The following is a 23,232-nucleotide window of genomic DNA, read 5'->3' on the forward strand; positions in this document are numbered from 1 at the left end:
GAAACTCCCAGAGTGTTCAAGAAAAACAGTGTCGTCAAGACTAAATTGTGTGTGATGTGGAGAGCAAACAGTAAGGCATGGATCACTAGGAGCATTTTCCTCGATTGGCTCTTTGATGTATTTGGTCCCAGTGTGAAAAAATACCTCATGGAAAATAAATTGCCACTCCAGTGCCTCCTGTTAATAGACAATGCTCCTGCTCATCCTCAAGACTTGGAAGAGCAAATTATGGGGAGTTTAGTTTTATCAAAGCCAAGTTTTTGCTTCTTAACACCACTCTTCTCCAGCCCATGGACCAGCAGGTCATTTCAGACTTCAAAAAACTGTTCACCAAAGCAGTGTTTCAAAAGTGCTTTGAAGTGACCTTAGACACTGAATTGACCCTAAGAGAGTTCTGGAAAGATCACTTCAGTATCGTCAGCTGCATAAACCTTATAGGTAAGGCTTAGGAGGGAGTGACTTCCAGGACTTTGAACTCTGCTTGGAGAAAATTGTGGCCAGAATGTGTACAAGAGAGGGATTTTGAAGGGTTTGGGGCTAACCGTGAGGAGCCTATGCCAGTTATGGAATCTATTGTGGCATTGGGGAAGTCCATGGGGCTGGAGGTTAGTGGCGAGGATGTGGAAGAGTTGGTGGAGGACGACAATGAAGAGCTAGCCACTACAAAGCTGCAAGAGCTTGAGGTACAACAGCAACAGACCACAGGTCATGAATTTCCTTCAGAGGAGGGGGAAGAGAGATGGAAGAAGTTGCCTTCATCGAAGATTAAGGACATTTGTACAATGTGAACAAAGGTCCAAGCATTTATGGATGAACATCACCCTGACACAGCTGTTGCAAGTCGTATTGGCAACATGTACAATGACAATATGGTGTCCCATTTTAGGGAAATCTTAAAGAGACACCAGAAACAGAGCTCTCTGAAGAGATTTTTGGTGCAACAGGGATCTAGTGACTCTCAAGCTGGTCCTAGTGGCATTAAAAACAAAGAAGGGAGGTAACCACAGAAAAGGACTTGTTACCTAAAGTCTTTATGGAAGGGGATTCCCCTTCCAAACAGTTGTAAACTCCTCCATCCTCTCCCCTCCTCCCATCTCATCACTCATCAATTAGTCCTCAATAAAGGTAAGTGTCATTTCAGTATTGTTTATTCTGCATGTCTCATTGTTTTCTGTGTAGGGAAATGTATATTTCATGTAAAAAAAATATTTTGTTTAATACTTTTGGGTGTCTGGAACGATTAATTGAATTTCCATTACAGTGGACCCCCGGTTAACGATTTTAATCCGTGCAAGAGGGGTAATTGTTATGCGAAATAATCGTTATGTGAATGAATTTTCCCCATAAGAAATAATGGAAATAAAATTAATCCGTGCAAGACACCCAAAAGTATGAAAAAAAAAATTTTTTACCACATGAAATGTTAATTTTAATACACACAAACTGAAAAAGGCATGCACACTTACATGACACTTACTTTTATTGAAGATCTGGTGATGATTGATGGGATGGGAGGAGGGGAGAGCATTATCTTCTTACTGTTTAGAAGGGGAATCCCCTTCCATTAGGACTTGAGGTAGCAAGTCCTTTTCCGGGGTTACTTCCCTTCTTCTTTTAATGCCACTAGGACCAGCTTGAGAGTCACTGGACCTCTGTCGCACAACAAATCTGTCCATAGAGCTCTGTACCTCCCGTTCCTTTACGATTTGTCTAAAATGGGCCACAACATTGTCATTGAAATAGTCACCAGCACGGCTTGCAACAGCTGTGTCAGGGTGATTTTCATCCATAAAGGTTTGCAGTTCAACCCACTGTGCACACATTTCCTTAATCTTTGAAGTAGGCACAATGGATTCCACAACTGGCATAGGCTTCTCAGGGTTAGCCCCAAACCCTTCAAAATCTTTCTTAATTTCCATACTAATTCTCACCCTTTTTACCACAGGGTTGGCACTAGAAGCTTTCTTGGGGCCCATGGTCACTTATTTTCCAGAAACACCACCGAAAACACTGTAATAATATGAAATATTCCGAGTGTATGCTTGGATGTTAGCGCGGAGGCTGCCTGGTAAACAATGGCACGGGCGGCACATGTGAGGCTGGGTGAGGGCGCACATTGGACGCGTCTCGGACGAAAATCGGTGAGCGGGTTTTTAATCGGTATGCGCGGCAAAAATTTTGCGATTAAAGTAAGCGGTATGCGAAATAATCGCTATGTGATGCCATCGTTATGCGGGGGTCCACTGTATTTTTTATGGGGAAAATTAATTCGGAAAACAAAAAAATTGGTTAAAGACAAGCTCTCTGGAACGGATTAATGTCATTACCCAAGGGTCCGCTGTGCCAGAAATGCTATAAATGGTGCAAAGGTGACATTACAACAATATCAAGATGGTTGGCACAAACTCACTGCCATTATAGCATGCTCCTCACTTCGTGACAAATTCATTTAACGGCGTGGTCTTAGGAACGGAACTCCATCATTAAATGAGGAGAGGCTGTATATCAAATGATTGTTTCTGTCATACAATGGAAGTACATACACTGTCATACAGTGGAGGTACACTGCCATATAATTGTATCATACATCTGTTAGACTATACGTGGATCTGTTGTATTTGCAGGCTACCAGTAGTTCAGTGTGTGAAAGTGTCATGGTGATAGGAGAGTACCTCTATCATGCTGGACTCGAGGTATCAGCTAACATGTACAATGATCGTCTCCGTCTCTCCCTGGTACCTGCGCACCTCCTACCACGCTCTTCTAACGCTGCCTCCCGCAAATACCAAGTTCCAACCAAAGAGGTCAGCATTTATTTGCTTTTTCTCTTATATATTTGTAATATCTATTTTATACAATATGTATGATGGACTGTTGGTTAACCCTTAAACGGTCCGAACATATATATAATGTTTTAGATACGTAGAAGTATATAATAACAATGAGGAGGAGGAGGAGGAGAAGGAGGAGGAGAAGGAGGAGGAGAAGGAGGAGGAGGAGGAGGAGGAGAAGGAGGAGGAGGAGAAGGAGGAGGAGGAGGAGGACAAGGAGGAGGAGGAGGAGGACTAGAAGGAGAAGGAGGAGGAGTAGAAGTAGAAGGAGAAGAAGGAGGAGGAGAAGGAGGAGGAGTAGGAGGAGGAGGAGAAGGAGGAGAAGGAGTAGGAGGAGGAGGAGAAGGAGGAGGAGTAGGAGGAGAGGAGGGGAGGATGAGGAGGAGGAGGAAAAGGAGGAGGAGAAGGAGGAGGAGGAGAAGGAGGAGGAGAAGGAGGAGGAGGAGAAGGAGGAGAAGGAGGATGAGGAGAAGGAGGAGGAGGAGGAGTAGGAGGAGGAGGAGGAGGAGGAGGAGAAGGATGAAGAGGAGGAGGAGGAGGACAAAGAGGAGGAGGAGGACATGGAGGAGAAAGACAAAGAGGAGGAGATGGAGGAGAAAGACAAAGAGGAGGAGGAGATTGAGAAGGAGGAGGGGGAGAATAAGATAAGATTTCGTTCGTATTTTTAACCCCAGAGGGTTAGCCACCCAGGATAACCCAAGAAAGTCAGTGCGTCATCGAGGACTGTCTAACTTATTTCCATTGGGGTCCTTAATCTTGTCCCCCAGGATGCGACCCACACCAGTCGACTAACACCCAGGTACATATTTGCTGCTAGGTGAACAGGACAACAGGTGTAAGGAAACGTGTCAAAATGTTTCCACCCGCCGGGAATCGAACCCAGGCCCTCCGCGTGTGAAGCGGGAGCTTTAGCCACCAGGCCACCGGGTAATAATAAGTTCCTTTGAAGCATGAAAAACAAAGTCCCCCCCGACAGTGATATGATAAGATGAGATAAGTGATAAGAGCTGATGTTTGATGAGCATACACGAGGGTGGGGGGGGTGCAGCTGATAAGAAAAGATTAGAGGTGATATTTGATGAGCATCGTCCTCACTTTGTTTTCGCTGGTACACAAACATGTCTGTCTGTCTAATTGTCTGTCAAGCTCCCTGTCTATCTGTCTATCCATCTAGCTCTCTGTCTCAGAGAGAGCCATAAGACTGTGTTGTCATCACGTTTACTCACATCTTCAAGCAGAGTATAGCACTTTGTCTGGATTTTTTGGGTTATCCTAGGTAATTTACACTGTATACTTGTATTTATGTGTACCCGTGAGACAGAGATAGACAGACAGATAGAAAGAGAGACAGATTGAAAGAGATACAGAGACAGACAAAGACAGACAGAGACAGATAGACAGAGATAGACAGAGGAAGACAGAGATAGACAGAGAAAGACAGACCCTAAACTTGGGGTTAACATCACTTTCCTCTTAAAAGAGGAGTGTTAATATGACATTACATCAGTGAATCATTGGTGTTTGCCGCACTGTTTGCTCTAGCTGGTGCTCAATTTAGCTGGTGCTCCCACAAGGTACTAAGTGGTCCCAGATATTTTTAATACCACGCACACTGAGTGTTAGGACCCATTCTATGCTGACAAGGCATCTCAGGCAAATCGTGCCAAATTTGAAGGCAGGAAAAATAAAACATATATACGTTTGGGGCACTACGCGTAAGAACGTATATGTACGTTTGGACCGTTTAAGGGTTAACATGGAATGTGCTAACACGTTTTTGCCTTAACATATTTTCCTTGACCATACTGTATTAGTTTAGATGGCAGAGTACATGTAGGGAAAAGTGTGGCATGCATTTGTTATTTTCTCTCTACCTCTCACAGCTAGTCTTAGGGCGAGTCCATTATCTTTTGGGGGAGGCCTACATTAACCCTTTGAGGGTCGACAGGCCCTCTCAGAGACTTGTTCTCAGGGTCGGCCAAATTTAAAAAAAAGAAACATTATTTTTTCTTGTGAAAAAATAGTTTTTTTTTTTTTCTAAACATTATAGGATAAACAAAAAATTTTTACCATCAATACTTACTGAGATATGGAGGCGTGAAGTTTGCAGAAAATGAGCCGCGTATGGCAACAACGGCGACTGCCGCTCACCCGGTAAACTTTGGTTTACTTGTATTTGAAGGTTTGTTGTTTTTTTCACTATTTTATTTTTTCACATAACTTATGTGGCCTGTGAGACCAAAGTAAGGTGCAATGTACATATATACACTCGTTGTATACAACACAATAAGCACACAAACATAATTATCAATATATTGTTTACAAAACTTGTTTACAAAAACAAATACAAAATTTTTTTTATTACTATTGTTTTATAATATATATACCAATGTACAGTCACCGAACATATTCCTAGAAGTTCTGCAGCTTGTGTAACTCTTTGAAACATGTTTTCATACACAATGGTGTTTTACACTCCTCACACATAAAACCAGTGTGTGTGCATTTTTGTGGACTTTTTTTTAATGTGCAAAGACAAAACACCTCGTCTGAGCAGTTTTCTTCAAAGTATTAGCAGGCAGTTATGTTATGTAGTTATCCTAGGTAAATGGTCGTGTGTCATCATTCCTTCCTTTCTAATTTCCTGCATTTCTTTCCTGCATTCCTTTCTTGCATTCCTTTCCTGCATTCCTTTCCTGCATTCTTTTCCTACCTCTCTTCCTACATTCCTTCATCTGTCCTTCCTTACTTTTTTCCTTCTTTTCATCTCGTCCTTCCTTCATTCCTGCCTTCCCTTCTTGCTTCTGGTTTCTATAATATATATATATACATATATAGTCACTAGATACTTTCATATAACTGCTATTATATTCATTCAGCAAGCTTGTCTTGTGTGGGAGTGTGTGGCTTATAATTGTTTTGAGTCAGGAGTCAGGAGATGTGAGTAAACATGGTGATGACACAGTCTTGTGGCTCTGAGACAGAGAGCTAGACAGATAGACAGGGAGCTTGACAGACAAATGTTTGTGTACCAGTAAAAACAAAGGGAGGGCGATGGTCATCTAATCTTTTCTTATCAGCTGCACCCTTGTTTACCCTCATCAAACGTCAGCTCTTATCAGATGTTATCTTCCCTTATCTTGTCACTGCCATGGGATGAACTTTTTTTTTCTTGCTTCAAGGGAACAATATCATTACATCATCATCATCATCTTCCTCTTCTTCCTCCTCCTCCTCCTCCTCCTCCTCCTCTTCTTCCTCCTCTTCTTCCTCTTCCTCCTCTTCCCCTTACTCTTCCTCCTCCTCTTCTTCCTCCTCTTCTTCCTCCTCCTCTTCCTCCTTCTCTTCTTCCTCCTCTTCTTCCTCTTCCTCCTCTTCTTCCTCCTCTTCCTCCTCCTCCTCTTCTTCATCTTCCTCCTACTCTTCCTCCTCCTCCTCTTCCTCTCCCTACTCATCCTTCTACTCTTCCTCTTCCTCCTCTTCTTCCTCTTCCCCCTACTCTTCCTCCTACTCTTCCTCTTCCCCCCTACTCTTTCTCCTACTCTTCCTCCTACTCTTCCTCTTCCTCCTCCTCTTCCTCCTCCTCTTCCTCCTCCTCTTCTTACTCTTCCTCCTGCTCTTCCTCTTCCTCCTCTTCCTTCTCCTCTTCTTCCTCTTCCTCTTCTTCCTCCTCCTCCTCTTCCTCCTCCTCTTCTTCCTCTTCCTCCTCTTCCTCCTACTCTTCCTCCTACTCTTCCTCCTACTCTTCCTCCTCCTCCTCTTCCTTCTCCTCCTCTTCCTCCTCCTCCTCCTTTTCTTCCTCTTCCCCCTAATCTTTCCTCCTACTCTACCTCTCCCTCCTCCTCCTCTTCCTTTCCCTCCTCCTCCTCTTCTTCCTCTTCCTCCTCTTCCACCTCTTCCCCCTACTCTTCCTCCTCCTCTTCCTCTTCCTCCTCCTCTTCCTCCTCCTCTTCTCCTCCTCTTCCCCCTACTCTTCCTCTTCTTCCTCCTCCTCTTCCTTCTCCTCCTCCTCTTCTTCCTACTCTTCCTCTTCCTTCCCCTCTTCCTCCTCCTCCTCCATAGTGTAAATTACCAGGAGTCGGCAGCTGTCAAAATGACATATTGTCTCATCACTCACTCCCACTACCCCCTGTCAAAACAATGGGGTCGGATGCTGCTCCCTCTCCATTCTATCTAATTATCTTTCTCCCTCATTCTATCTCTTTCAATCTGTCTCTTTCTATCTGTCTGTCTATCTCTGTCTCACAGGTACACATAAATACAAGTATACATAGTATAAATTACCTAGGATAACCCAAGAAATCCAGACAAAGTGCTATACTCTGCTTGAAGATGTGAGTAAAAGTGATAACACAGTCTTGTGGCTCTCTGAGACAGAGAGCTAGACGGATAGACAGATAGACAGGGAGCTTGACAGACAGACAAATAGACAGACAGAAATGTTAGTGTACCAGCAAAAACAAAGGGAGGGTGATGGTCATATAATCTTTTCTTATCAGCTGCACCCTCCCCTACCCTCGTTTACGCTCATCAAACGTCAGCTCTTATCAGATGTTATCTCCCCTTATCTTGTCACTGTCATGGGGTGAACGTTTATTATTACATATTATTATTATTATTATTATTATTACATATCATTATTATTATTATTATTATGTATTATTATTATGTATTATTATTATTATGTATTATTATTATTATGTATTATTATTATGTATTATTATTATTATTACGTATTCTTCTTCTTCCTCTTCTTCTTCCTCTTCTTCTTCCTCTTCTTCTACCTCTTCTTCTTCCTCTTCTTCTTCCTCTTCTTCTTCCTCTTCTTCTTCCTCTTCTTCTTCTTCTTCTTCTTCCTCTTCTTCCTCTTCTTCCTCTTCTTCCTCTTCCTCTTCTTTCTCTTCTTTCTCTTCTTTCTCTTCTTCCTCTTCTTCTTCTTCTTCTTCTTCTTCTTCTTCTTCTTCTTCTTCTTCTTCTTCTTCTTCTTCTTCTTCTTCTTCTTCTTCTTCTTCTTCCTTCTCCTCTTCCTCCTCCTCCTAATCCTCCTCCTAATCCTCCTCCTAATCCTCCTCCTAATCCTCCTCCTCCACCTCCTCCTCCTCCTCCTCCTCCACCTCCTCCTCCACCTCCACCTCCTCCTCCTCCTCCTCCTCCTCCTCCTCCTCCTCCATTCTTGGAACAAGTTTGAAGAGCTTGTAGTTTATAATCACTATCATCACAAATTCTCACATCTGAATCTGGGATTTGGGAAAATAGGAGTTTTCTCTTTGATTCTTGTACAACTGAACGTGAACAAGACGGCCCAGCACCAGAGGTGGAAGGCTGTGGGCTGTCTGGGTTTTCCTCACTATTACCCATATTATGGTCATTAGTTTCGGTCAAAACCTCACCAGAACCTTGAAACTCATCTTCACTGTCACTTCCATCTGTATTAGAACTGTCACTGGGGAACAAAAGTGTCCCAATTCGCCAAGGAGTGAGGAACTTCTTACCGCCAGGCATGGTGGACATTGTGTATTATGATGGCATTCCCACAATGCACCACTGGGTCCCAGATTTTTTTCCTACTGCGCACACCCACCACACAGACCCATTCTCTCACATCTAGGCCTATCAGCCTTTTCCCACGAGATTTGACAGCGCTAGAATTTATGCATACTAGTACGTCAAAAACCCCTGCGCGTAAGCCGTACTAGTACGGCCAAAACCCTCAAAGGGTTAAGTACACAACTTTCTCTGTCTTAGTGCTCAGTTTGTACATGTCCAGTACCATTCTTGGCCTCTGTTAGTGAATCAACTTTTGATCTTTTCACAATCCCATCTTGTCTCTGGGTCGTAAACATGGCACCCACGAGGAAGTGCAAAAAGAAGTACAGCCTCTCCTCACTTAGCAACGTACTCGTTTACAGACGACTCGGACTTACAATGGGTTCTTTGACCAATATGCCTATCTAAATAATGTATATTTGAGCTGATTTCCTCTATTCTTTTTATTACAGTATACAGTACACTATAAACATTTAAAAATACATATACCAGATATGTTATAAATGGTACAAAGATGACATTAAAACAGTATCAAAGATGGCTGACACAAATGCACTACCATTATAATATGCTCCTCACTTAGCAAAGAATTCATTTACCAATGTAATCTTAGGAATGGAGCTCCATCTTTAAGTGAGGAGAGGCTGTATAAGCATGAAAGTCTTGTTTTGAAGAAAATCAAGACATTAGATAAACTTAACCCCTTCACTGTCAGTACCCCTGAAATTAAAAGTGCTGACAATATCAGGAGTTTTAAATAAATTCTGAAATGGTGTAGGATCTTTTATGAAGCTAAGGACACCAAAAGTACGAAATTTCTTAGAAAACTTGTGAAATTACACAGGCACAAAATTGGCAGTCTGGACATAGATTATGTATCAGCTATTTCACCCACTTTCAGTCCTATTTTAAGCCAATTTCATTGCTCACTTTTACCAAATGTATGAATACAATTGATAGACTGATAAAAAAAAAAAAAAAAAAAAAAAAGTAGTCACCATAATAGGTGGTGCACTTAAGGAGCAAAAGCAGGAGATACAAAAGGACTGGCCATGGAGGTGCTGACCTCTCCAGGTAGCAGGTAGGTGGAGGCACAAAAGATGGAAGTCTGCTGTATACACTAGTACCTTGACTTACGAGTGCCCCAACTTACGAGTTTTCTGAGTTACGAGCCATCACTCGGTCGATTTTTTGCTTTGAGTTGCGAGCCAAAATCCGAGTTAGAATTGAGTTTCAGATACACTGCCACTAGTTGCCGCAGCGAACTCCTCAACATCCGCCCAGCATCCCAGTGTTTTGTGCTTTCTGTGCAGTTATTTTGCCAAATTTCTTTTTCTAACCATGAGTCCTAAGAAAGTAAGTGCAAAGGAAAGTGCTGAAAAGAAAAAGATGATGATGTCCATGGAATTAACCCTTTCAGGGTCCGTCCCGTAGATCTACGGCTTTACGTTCAGGGTCCAAACCGTAGATCTACGCCATGAGCTCAGCTCACTCTGATAAACTGTGAGTGGTACATTTGGGCCTAGATATGAGAGAATACATCTATGTGGTATGTGTGCACCACATAAAACAGATCCTGCAGCACACTGTGCATAATGAGAGAAAAAAAATGAAATCATGATTTTTCGATTAAAACAGCAACTTTGCAGTGTTTTTTCGTATGTTTTTTATAGTTGTATTTGCGATTTCTTGGTCTCATTTGATAGAATGGAAGACATATTACAGAAATGGAGATGATTTTGATTGGTTTTAGCATTGGAAATGGCTTGAAACTGAGCTCAAAGTAGCGGAAATGTTAAATTTTTGCCGATATTCAAGAGTAAACAAACAACCTCACACGTCTAATACACATCAGCTGGTGGGTCTAATATACATTCACAAATATGGTGATGATATTTATACAATTATTACAGTATTGCATAACAGTAAATCTTCTATTTTTTGGTGTGAATAAAAATTCATTATGTGAATAAAAAATCAAAATGGAATTTATTTGTAAAGCCTCAAAACATAACTAATGAACAGAGGAAATGTTAGTTTAGTGCCAGGAATGCCTACATTGTTCATTCTGGACCCTATTTTGAAATTGGAATATTTTGAACTTTGTGTTAAATTGGCCAAATTAACAATTTCCGATCACTTTATTTTGTAGTTGAAACAGTTGACTTGGCGATTTCTTGTGCTCAATCGATAGAATAGAAGTAATACTAGTGAAATAGCTAAGAATTTGGTTGATTGGAATAATGTAATTGGCCTAAAATGGGAGTCAAAGTCGGCAAAATCGCCGATTCGTAAATATCGCTGACACATCAAAATTCGCGAGAGCATAATTTCGTCAATTTTCCACCAATTTTCGTACTTTTTGTTTTATTACCTTCACAAAAAGATTCTCTACGATTTCATAAGAAAAAATAACAAATTTTTTTTTTGAAATATCTTGGACACTGGTGCGTGACTCCAGATTTGGGCCTTGGACCCTGAAAGGGTTAAAGCATGAATTTATAGAAAAACACGAGAAAATTGCTTTTGTTTTAGTGTTTTCCTTATGAAACTAGTAATCTAGTGCAGTTAGCCTCACAAATACTCCATTTTCTCTTATAATAAGGCCTCAGAAGGGCAAGAATGGAAAGATATGGTCAGAGCGATAATTATTTTTACCTCAGGAGTGGCTTCCACCACTTGTCACATAATGACATATTTTATTCATTTTAGAGTATATATCATGTTAGTATATATCTATGTTATTTATATTGTTTATTATGTCATATTAGATCAATTGTGATAGATAAATAAGCCATAGAGTTGATATTAGTAATATATTGAAGTATTTTCTCCTGTCTCCCGAGAGCCAGGAATTCTGCTGGAATGGCTTAATGGCATTTCAATTAATTTCAGTGAGGAAAACTGATTTGATATATGAGCAAATTGAGTTACAAGCTTGGTCATAGAACGAATTAAACTCGCAAGTCAAGGTACCACTGTATTGTACTCATTTATTTTTAACACCAGCCATGTCCCACACTACAAAAACACTTTTACTGTCTTTTATTCAGCCACTGTCTTGCCATAAGTGTGCTGACATCTCAGTTCAGATATCCTTCATAACTGCAACATCAGGACTCTTGTCTGGCTGACTGATTTTCCTTAATTGCTCTCACTCCAAGAGCATGCCAAATCGTAAAATTCACTTGCCATCACTCCTATTTAATGTGCTCACACAAGCCTGTTAGATGTTCAAATCCCTAGCATTCAAAACCTTGAAAACCTATGAACTTTCCTAGAACAATCCCTGCCCCTTTGTCCCTTACCCTGTTTTGCTCCATGCTCTCTAAATGTCCAAACTACCTCATCAACCACTTTTTGGCCCCTCAAATAATACTTTTGGTAACTTCTGATATCAAAAGCTCCTGATTCTCTAGACAGGATTCACACACTACATTACCCTTAACCCTATCAGGGTCCGTGCCGTAGATCTGCAGCTTTACGTTGAGGGTCCAAACCATAGATCTACGCCAAAATTCTAGCGGCATCAAATTTAGCACGAGAAGGCTGGTAGGCCTACATCTGAGAGCACGGGTCTGGGTGGTCAATGTGCGCACTAAAGAAAAAATCTGGACGCCTGCATGGCATTGTGGGAACGCCGCCAAAGTAGCTTTGTTCATCATGCCTGGCGGCAAGGAAGCTCTCACTCCCCACTCACTCTCCGGGCGAATTCTGACTCTCCTCTTCACAACTTACAGTTCTAAGACTGATGGAAGTGGAGCTGAAGAGGAATTCTATGGTTTTGAACCATATGGTACCATTGTACCATATGGTACAATGGTACCATATGGTACAGTGGTACCATATGATACATTGGTGCCATGTCATACAATGGTATCATATGGTACAATGTGCTATATGGTACATTGTACCATATGGTACATTATACCATATGGTACATTGTACCATATAGTTCAGGGTACAGGGACCCTAATGGAAATAAGCCTGTCTGACTTTTTTGGGTTATCCTAGGTTCTCCAAACATATGCTGCTAAGTATGATATTCTATGTAACTTTATTTGTGTATACCTAAATAAACTTACTTACGATGCCACATGCGCTTGAGTAAGTTTATTCAGGTGTACAGAAATACAATTACATGGATTATTATACATAGCAGCATATGTATAAAATCCTAGGATAACCCAAAAACGTCAGGGTGACTTATTTCCATAGGGATCCTTAATCTGTACCATATGGTGTCCTGTACTGTATGGTACCCTGTACCATATGGTACCCTGCACTATATGGTACCCTGCACCATATATTTTCCTGTACTGCATGGTACCCTATACCATATAGTACAATGTACCATATGGTACCCTGTAACATATGATACCGTGTACCATATGGTCAGTAGGTGCTGGTGGCATGAGGCACCAGCCAAGACTGAGTGAGTGGCGACACAAGCTAGCTACTGACTCTGCAGTTTCCAAGACAAAGTGCTTTGTCATCCACCTCAAGGAACATGTCGAGTTCCTGTACATTTGTAAATATATAATAGAACATTACTAATATACAACATTTTTGCATATTTTTGTTGTAAACAAGTATTGTAAACAAAAAATGAGGAAAATATTAGTGTGTTTATTGTGTTGAATACAACAGTACCATATAGTACCATATGGTACAATGAACCATATGGTATCATTGTACTGTATGGTACAATGTACCATATGGTACCATTGTATCATATGGTACAAATTGTACCAAATGGTGCCATTGTACCATATTCTACCATATGGTACCATTGTATCATGTGCCATTGTACCATATTGTACCATTTCACCCTATGGCACCATTGTACCATAGGGTACCATTGCACCCTATGGCACCATTGTACCATATGGTACTATATGGTGCTGTTGTATTCAACACAATAACCGCAATAATATTTTCATTTTGTTTACAATAAACTTGTAAACAAGTTTTGTAAGCAATGTAATGATAAATTAGTGCAGGTATTGTGTTGAATACAATGAGTGTACACTTATACAATATACATTATACTAGTCTCACAGGCCACAAATGTTACTAGAAAAAGAAAAAAAATTTGAAAAGAAAGGAAAAAAGTATAAAAAACATAAAATAAAAAAATGCGATTTTGCGGAAGTCACTGATGTTGCTGCCACCCGGTCATTTTGGGTCAACTTCCCACCGCTGTATCTCGGTAAATACTGATCAGAATTTTTTGTTTTGTTTTATTACCTTCACAAAAATATTATCTTTAATTCTGTAAGAAAAAAATAATTTTTTTTTTTTTTTTTTAAAAATTTCTTGGACACTGGGGCACCCCTTCAGATTTTGGCCTTGGACCCTGAAAGGGTTAAACATGACATCTCCACAACTTTCATCCTCCTCATTTCAACATTCAGAACCCATGCTCCACTGTATTGTTGTACATTTCATTCTTTACCTCCAGGGATAAGGGTCTTTGTCTCTACAGATGCTTTAATGCACCCACTGCTGTCTCCCCCTTCCCTCATCAATTTTCTGGTTCTCCTCAACTTTCTGGTTCTCCTCAACTTTCACAGACCCCATTTGCCATCAAGTTTATACTCCATATCTAATCACATTTACTTCCATGTTCCCCTTTCACCAATATGAAATCTAGACATTGAATGGCTGTATATTTTTTTTTACTCATTACCTTGCCTTTCCCTATGGTCTTTTTAATTTCCTTCTTTACAAACCGCCCCAAATTTATCTACCAACTTTTGCAGCAATGTTTTGGACATGCGGGAGTAAGACAAGTGTCACTCCAGTGCAGCAGTGGAATGACATTTGATGATTATGCACTGCCTTGACTTTATTTGTTTTCACTGTTACACATAAACATAGTCTATCTGTCTAACTCTGTCTCTGCTTATCTGTCTTTCTGTCTGTCAGCTTGCTTGTCTCTCTTTCTGTCTCAGAGAGCTGCTCATGAACCAGTAGGTATTAGACACTATGCAGAGTTGTCACGTCTGAGTCCTGAACAAGTGAAAATATGTATTACTTGCCAGTCATGTTTATTACACCTTATATCTATGTCTTGTCTAAGGGCAATGTGTGGTGTGAATATTACGCAGAAAATTCGGAGTGTGGAAATTAGGAGAAGGTGTGGTGTTAATAAAGGTATTAGTCAGAGGGCTGAAGAGGGGTTGTTGAGGTGGTTTGGTCATTTAGAGAGAATGGATCAAAGTAGAATGACATGGAGAGCGTATAAATCTGTAGGGAAAGGAAGGCGGGGTAGGGGTCATCCTCGAAAAGATTGGAAGGAGGGGGTAAAGGAGGTTTTGTGGGCTAGGGGCTTGGACTTCCAGCAAGCGTGCATGAGCGTGTTACATAGGAGTGAATGGAGACAAATGGTATTTGGGACCTGACGAGCTGTTGGAGTGCGAGCAGGGTAATATTTAGTGAAGGGATTCAGGGAAACCGGTTATTTTTATATAGCTGTACTTGAGTCCTGGAAATGGGAAGTACAATGCCTGCACTTTAAAGGAGGGGTTTGGGATATTGGCAGTTTGGAGGGATATGTTGTGTATCTTTATACGTATATGCTTCTAAACTGTTGTATCCTGAGCACCTCTGCAAAAACAGTGATTATGTGTGAGTGAGGTGAAAGTGTTGAATGATGATGAAAGTATTTTCTTTTTGGGGATTTTCTTTCTTTTTTGGGTCACCCTGCCTCTGTGGGAGACGGCCGACTAGTTGAAAAAAAAAAAAAAATCTACAAGCACAGTATAGCACTTTGTCAGGACTTGATGGGGTTATCCTAGGTAATTTACACTATGTATAATACATTGGACCCCCGGATTAAGTCATCAGCATATTGGCTCAGTGATTGTCACTGAACTCGGTATAAGTTATTTGTCCGGAACGTGTCTGCACAGCCTGAGCGGCCCCGACACCATGTACAGCCAGTGAGCCATTGTTTACCAGCCAGTGAGGATGATCCCATGCATTCATATGATACATTTTATATTATTCCATTCATTTTAGTGCTTGTAACTGCTAAATAAGCCACCAAGGGCCCAAAGAAAGCTTCTAGTGCCAGCCAGCCCTTTGGTAAAGGGCCGAGAGAGAGGGGAGAATGTGCCTTTTTCAGTGATTCCGCAATATGTACAGTACTAAAGCAGCAGGAGTCTATAAAGACTATAGTGCCAGCCAGCGATAAAGTGTAGCATTAACAGCGTAGCAAGTAAGTTAAGCGATTAATCAATAGAAAAATGACATCACGAAACTGACTCCTCCATTGATGTTGGAGATGTATAGGGCTACTAACTCCACCGCCGCCTTCACCACCACTATGTAAGGCTTATCTTTCAGTGGCCCTTATACACCCAACAGCAAACAACACACCACCACTCCTGACATTCTTAATGCCATATTTTATTCATTAACCGGTAAACGGTCCAAACGTATATATACGTTTTTTCAACATTTGAAAGTGTGTAAAAAAAGTAGATCTTTTTGTTTTTTTACATTTGAAAATGTGCAAAAAAACTTTGATCTACTTTTTTTTTGTTATATTTGAAAATATGTAAAAAAAAACGTAGATCTACTTTTGTAGCACTACACATGTGAACGTAGATCCACTAGGAATTTCCACTAGGAATATCCACTAGGAATTTTTATTGACCTAAGAAAAGCTTTTGACACAGTAGACCACGACATCCTACTCCACAAACTTGACCATTACGGTATAAGAGGCCATGCGCTTGCTTATTTCAAATCTTACCTTACTAATAGGTATCAGTATGTTACCATTAAAGACACAGCATCAACAAAACGGCCACTTGATACTGGAGTTCCGCAGGGAAGTGTCCTTGGTCCCCTGCTCTTCCTCATATACATCAATGATCTTCCAAACGTATCCCAACACCTGAAACCCATTCTCTTTGCTGACGACACGACTTATGTCATCTCTCACCCTAATCTTGCCACCCTCAACACCATTGTTAACGAGGAGCTGATCAAAATATCGACTTGGATGACAGCCAATAAACTTACGCTTAACACTGACAAAACCTACTATATTATGTTTGGTAGTAGAGCAGGAGATGCACAGATTAACATTAAGATCGACAACACTCTAATTACCAGACATAATGAGGGCAAATTCCTAGGCCTATACCTTGACAACAACCTGAATTTCAGCACCCATATCCAACACATAACCAAAAAAGTATCCAAAACAGTTGGGATCCTCTCCAAGATACGATACTACGTGCCGCAAAATGCCCTTCTCACACTATACCACTCACTTATTTATCCATACCTCACCTATGCTATTTGTGCTTGGGGATCAACTGCAGCAACACACCTAAAGCCAATAATAACCCAACAAAAAGCTGCAGTAAGAATAATCACTAAATCCCATCCCTGGCAACACCCCCCCCCACTCTTCATAGATCTAAACTTACTCCCTGTTCAGTACATCCACACTTACTACTGTGCAATCTACATCTACAGGACCTTAAACTCCAATATCAACCTTGACCTAAAACGCTTTCTTGATAGTTGTGACAGAACCCACAGGCATAACACCAGACACAAACATCTCTACGACATTCCCCATGTCCGACTAAACCTTTACAAAAATTCAATGTATGTCAAAGGCCCTAAAATCTGGAACACCCTACCTGAGAACTCTAGAACTGCAGACACATTCATCACCTTCAAAACTACCATTAGAAAACATCTTATCTCCCTGATAAACCCCATCAACTAACTACACGAATACCACCTGGTGGTTCACACTTACACTCACTCAGTCATTTGACCATAAACAGAAATATTAATCTCAATCTTAAAATAATGAATCCTATGATACTCCAATACTGAAACTATGTACTGTGCCAAAACAAAAGCATTCACATTGCTAAACTCACAAACTAGTATTTAGTCACTTAGCCATAATACCAACTTACCTCATAATTTGTAATATTTTAAAATAAAGAATTAAACTAAGTCTGCCCGAAATGCCTAGCCATGCTAGGCGTTCTAGTGGTGCACTCTGTAATCATTATTTAACTATATGTAAACCACACAACAACCAAATTCTGTAAATTCAACATTGTAATCTTTATAGAGAATAAACTTTGAATTTGAATTTGAATAGATCTGCTTGGACCGTTTACGGGTTAAAGAGTATACATCATGTTTCTTTGTTATTAATATTGTTTATTGTGTCATATTAGATGAATTGTGCTAGATAAATAAGCTGTAGAGCTGATATTAGTGTCATATTGAAGGACTATCTTGTCCTGTCTCCCAACACAATTCCTAACATATGCTAGAAACAGACCTCTCTGGAACACTTTTTTGAGCAACAGGGGTCCAGTGACTCTCAAGCTGGTCCTAGTGGCATTAAAAAACAAAGAAGGGAAGTAACCCAGGATAAAAACTTGGTACCTGAAGTCATTATGGAAAGGATTCACCTTCCAAACAGTTGCAAACTCCTCCATCCTCTCCCATCTTTCATACATCACCATGTCTTCAATAAAGGTAAGTGTGATGTTATTATTGTTTTATTCTTCATGTATCATTGTTTTCTGTGAGGTAAATGTATATTTCATGTAGAAAACATTTTTTTTAGTACTTTTGGGTGTCTGAAACGGATTAATTGGATTTCCATTATTTCTTATGGGGAAAATTAATTCGAATAAGCCAGATTCAGAATAAGTCACTCTCTCTGGAACGGATTAGTTATGTAATCCAGGGGTCCACTGTAACTGTATTTATCAATGAAATCATGAAATGTTGTCTCTTAAGGTGGTACACATAAAATGTTCGTAGGGTCGAGTTCAGGCTTGCCATAGTTTGGTAAATGAACTGTATATATGTGTACCTGTGACACAGAGATAGAAACAAAGTCAATTAGCCAGCCACCCACCCAGCCACCAGCCAACCTGCCGAACATGTATTACACGTGTTTCAGAATTGTTTCTCTTCACTTAGGGCATAGGTTATAGGACATTCTGACAGGATGACACTACCAGTGGTATCAAAATTGAAAGAATGTTGCACATGGGTTATTATCAAGGTTTTTTATATTTCCTCGACCACTTGTGGCCACATCCATCTCAAAGTCACTAACATCATGGTCAGCATCACTTTCCTCTTAAAAAGGGAGTGTTAATAGGACATGACATTAGTGAATCCCAGGTGTTTGTCATGCTGTTTGCTCTAGCTGGCACTCTCACAGGGTACTAATTGGTCCCAGATTTTTTTAATACTGCACACACCGAGTGTTAAGATCCCATTTTATACTGACCAGACATCTCAGGCCAATTGTGCCAAATTTGGAGGTAGGAAAAATAAAACGTTGATCTACGTTTGGACAGTTAAGGGGTTAATCTCACTCCAATAAAATTTTCTTAGCAAAATTTGTTGATAAAACCCTCACTCACATCTCCTTGGCTCTCACCACTCTTTATCCCTTAAACTGCTACACACACAGATCAGCGTTTAAATTCTAGTGTCCTCAAAATGGTTACAATCAGGAATGTAAGGCCTATGCAGGATAAAGTAGGCCTGTTTTCTTGATGTGTGCATCAAAAAAATTTCTCCTATGTAGGGCATTGCAGGAACAGTTTACCTCAAGGTACCATACCAACATGTTGGTATCATACCAACATGTTGGTATGGTACCTTGAGACAAATTCCATGGACTATTGGCTATTGCTTCTTTGTCCAGGCTGATTCTAGTACTTCAGATAGTGATGAGGATTGGATGAATTCTTTGTTGCAGTTATTGGTAATATGCAAAAATTAATCTGAATATCCAGTAATAATTATATTTCACTAACGTTAAATAATACAAACTTAAGGGAACATTGTATCAACATTTATGGCCCCAGATTATTCAACATCTACCAGAAGATATCAGAAACACTGCTGGAACAAGTGTAGAACTCTTCAAGAGGAAATTGGACATGTATCTTCACCAGGTGCCAGATCAACCAGGCTGTGACGTGTGGGGTCAGCAGGCCATCAGCAGCAACAGCTTGGTTAACCAGGCTAGCACCAGACAGGCCTGGCCTATGGCCAAGCTATGGGAGTAGAAAGACTCTTGGAACTCATCAGATATGCAGTGGAACCTTGACTTATGAGTGTCCCAACGTACGAGTTTTTTGAGATATGAGCCATCGCTCGGTCGATTCTTTGCTCTGAGTTATAAGCCAGCTCCCCCCGCTTCCTCCTCAACCCAAAACCTGCACACCTCGCTAGTTTGTCTATGATTTCATGCTTTAATTCCATGGAAATCATCCTCTTGTTTTTCTCAGCACTGTCCTTTACACTTACTTTCTTTGGACCCATGCTTAGAAAAATGAAATTTGGCCAAATGAGAGAACTGCTCCCACAGCGAGGTAAACAGTACACTGAGTTGGTGGCGTTCGTTATAATAATAATAATAATAATAATAATAATAATTATTATTATTATTATTATTATTATTATTATTAATTTAGGTAACTAGAGTACAGATCCAATTCCCTATATCAAGAGCCCCTCACCAGCATCAAGGTTCCTTGATGCTGGTGAGGGGCTATTGTTCTAGGGAATTGGATCTGTGCTCCAGTTCCCTAAATTAATAATAATAATAATAAAATAATGATAAAAATAATAATAACAATAGAGCTTCAGTTCACTAAATTTATTTATTTATTTATTTATTTATTTAATAATTTGAACATACATACAGAGGTACAAAAAAATACAGGTAAGAGCAGCATGCCAAAGCCACTTATATGCATAGCATTACGGGCTGGCTTAAAATTAACTTAAGATAAACTAAGCAATGATGTAATCAGTGATAAAACATTATTGTAAACAGATAACAATAAAGCACAAATGAGCATTACAAAGACAGGTCATATGGTTGCATGCATTGCTGTACATTCAGTAGAATGGAGTATTCTGTTAAGTAGTGTATTTAAAAAATAACAAAGTTAGATTGGGTCTTAGGTTTAACATTTATGTGATATAATTGTGAGAAACATTTAAGATATACAAATTATAAGGCTCAGTTATTCAGTATTTATTTGGTTTTGGGTGAGTAAGTGATCTTTGAGAAGAGACTTGAATTTATAAACAGGTAGTGTTTCTTTTATATTTACAGGTAATGAATTCCAGATTTTAGGGCCTTTTATGTGCATTGAGTTTTTGCATAGCATGAGATGGACACTAGGAACATCAAAGAGTGATCTGTGCCTAGTGTTATGGTCGTGTACTGTTGAGGTTGGCAAGGAGATGTTTGAGGGGAGGGTTAATATCAGAGTTAAGTGTTCTATGTATGTAATAGGTGCAGTAATAAGTATGGATGTTTTGTATGGTGAGTAGGTTTAGTGTTTTGAATATTGGTGGAGTGTACTGCCTGTAGTGGGAATTTGTTATCATTCTGACTGCAGCCTTTTGTTGGGTAATTAGTGGTCTGAGATGGTTAATTGTTGTTGAGCCCCATGCACAAATTCCGTAGGTGAGATAGGGGTAAATAAGAGAGTGATATAGGGCCAGGAGGGCTGACTGTGGAACATAGTACCGTATCTTCGATAGTATGCCTACGGTTTTGGAAATTTTCTTAGAAATTTGTTGTATATGTGTATGAAATTTGAGTCTATTATCAAGGTGGATTCCTAAGAATTTTCCCTCTGTTAGCTTTGTGATAGGTGATCCGTTTATCATTATGTTAAGAGGGACATCTGTAGCTCTGTTACCAAATTGAGTGAAGTAGGTTTTGTCAATGTTTAGTGTAAGTTTGTTAGTCCTCATCCAGGTAGATATTTTCTGTAATTCGGTATTTACAGTATTGGCTAGCACGACTGGGCTCAGGTGAGAGAAGACGTATGTAGTTTAATCTGCAAATAGTGTGGGTTTGAGTAATTGCGAAGCATTTGGTAGGTCATTTATGTATAGGAGAAAGAGAAGAGGGCCAAGGACACTTCCCTGTGGGACACCAACTGTAATTGGTTGTGCGGAAGAGTTTGCCCCATTTGTGTACACATATTGGCTTCTGTTGCTGAGGTATGACTTGAGGTAGTTGAGGGAGTGCCCTCTTATACCATAGTGTAACAATTTTATGTGGAGCAAGTCATGGTCAGCTGTATCAAAAGCTTTAGGTAAGTCAATGAAGATCCCCAGTGGGACTTCTTTTTTCTCTATTGCAGCATTTATATGTTCTAGCATGTGTATAATAGCATCATTAGTATTATTATTAGGCCTGAATCCAAATTGGCAGGGGTTGAGTATGTTTTGGGAGATGAGGTAGGAGTAGATTCGCTTATGAATTAATTTTTCGAAGATTTTTAAGAGAGGGTGTAAGTTGGATATTGGCCTATAGTTATTCAACTCTGTTTGGTCTCCTCCATTATGGATCGGGGTGACCCTTGCTATTTTGAGAACTGTAGGGAAGGTAGAGGATTCAATGGATTTGTTAAAGAGTGTTGCAGTGATGGGTGATAGCACTTGTGACACTTTTTTGTATATAAAGGGTGGTAAGGTATTTAAATCTCCTGCCTTGTTTTTTAGTGTGTTGATAATAAGGGAGACTTCGTATGGGTTAGTCGGAGCTAGGAACAGTGTGTTCGGGTAGTTGCCAGTGAGGTAGTCATTTGGTGGGGTATCTGAGCTTGGGATTTTATTGGCAAGGTTTTGTCCTATAGTGGAGAAGAAATCATTGAGTCTGTTTGCTGTTTCTATTGGTGGGAGTTGGGGTTCATCTGATTTTGCTAATTTAATTTTGCTATTTTGTGATATCTTTTTTGTTCCTAGAATTTCTGATAGGGTTTTCCAGGTCTTTTTTATATCACCTCGTAAGTTGGATAATCTGTTCTCATAATACAATTTTTTTGCCCTTCTTATCAGGCTGGTTAGGATTGACGAGTAATGTTTTGTTTGGTCTCTGGTTATGTGACCCATTCTGTAATAATAATAATAATAATAATAATAATTACATTTATTATTATTATTATTATCATAATGATGGAGCTTCAGTTCCCTAAATTAATAATAATAATAATACAAAATATGTACGTAATAATAATTCAGAATGCTGCCGCTAGTTGGCATAGCCGATGTCAACTAGCAGATCATACACGTTTACATTGCTGTGGGAGCAGTTCTCTCGTGCTTGCTTGCATTTTTTACAGTCATTTGCCCAAATTTCTTTTTTCTGACCATGGGTCCTAAGAAAATAAGTGCAAAGGACAGTGCTGAGAAGAAAAAGATGATGATTTCCATGGAATTAAAGCATGAAATCATAAACGTAAGAAAGATGCATGAGTTGTGGACTTAGCCAGGCAATACCAGCTGAGTACATCTATGATATGTAGAGACTAAAGCTGTATCAATTATGTTCAGTGATTAAACAAAACAAATTGTATCAGTTAAGTTCAGCGATCAAACAAAACAGTGATGTTGGAGGTTTACAGGACCACTGACATCATACGCTGCACCCTCAACCTCCCCCACCATCTCTGCTCCAAGTGTGTAAGTACATATACACTTTATATAAACAGTTTAATATTTCTTTACATTCTGTAGTGTATTATGATTTACAGTGGTCCCTCATTTTTCGTAATTAATCCGTTCCTGGAGGTGCTACTATTAGCGAAATCTACGATTTTCGAATCTTTTTCCCCATAAGAAATAATGTAAATACAATTAATCCGTTCCTGACACCCAGAAGTATTAACAAAAATTTTTTTTTTACCTTAAAGATAGATTTACATGCACAAAAGAATGAACATTCAACATGACAGTTACCTTTATTGAAGGCTGTTGTTGATGAATGGAAGACAGGGAGGAGGAGAGAGGGAAGAGAGGT

At 39.8% G+C, this 23,232-nt stretch overlaps 1 protein-coding gene across 11 annotated transcripts in view; it reads left to right on the forward strand.

Annotated features, from left to right (window-relative positions):
• Positions 1–23,232, forward strand: part of fsd (transmembrane protein fates-shifted) — a 341,565-nt gene that overhangs the window by 199,388 nt on the left and 118,945 nt on the right. For 9 of the 11 annotated variants that reach the window (XR_011392114.1, XM_070085985.1, XM_070085987.1 and 6 more), the window contains one exon: positions 2,625–2,804. The exons of the other annotated variants lie outside the window; for them this stretch is intronic. Coding sequence is in view for 8 of the 9 variants with exons in the window: in XM_070085985.1 (XP_069942086.1) it covers positions 2,625–2,804 (180 nt within the window). In the remaining variant the exon portion in view is untranslated. The remainder of the gene's footprint in view (positions 1–2,624; positions 2,805–23,232) is intronic. 11 annotated transcript variants of the gene reach the window in all.

This window comes from Cherax quadricarinatus, chromosome 17 (assembly GCF_038502225.1).
Source record: "Cherax quadricarinatus isolate ZL_2023a chromosome 17, ASM3850222v1, whole genome shotgun sequence".
Lineage (NCBI taxonomy): Eukaryota > Metazoa > Arthropoda > Malacostraca > Decapoda > Parastacidae > Cherax > Cherax quadricarinatus.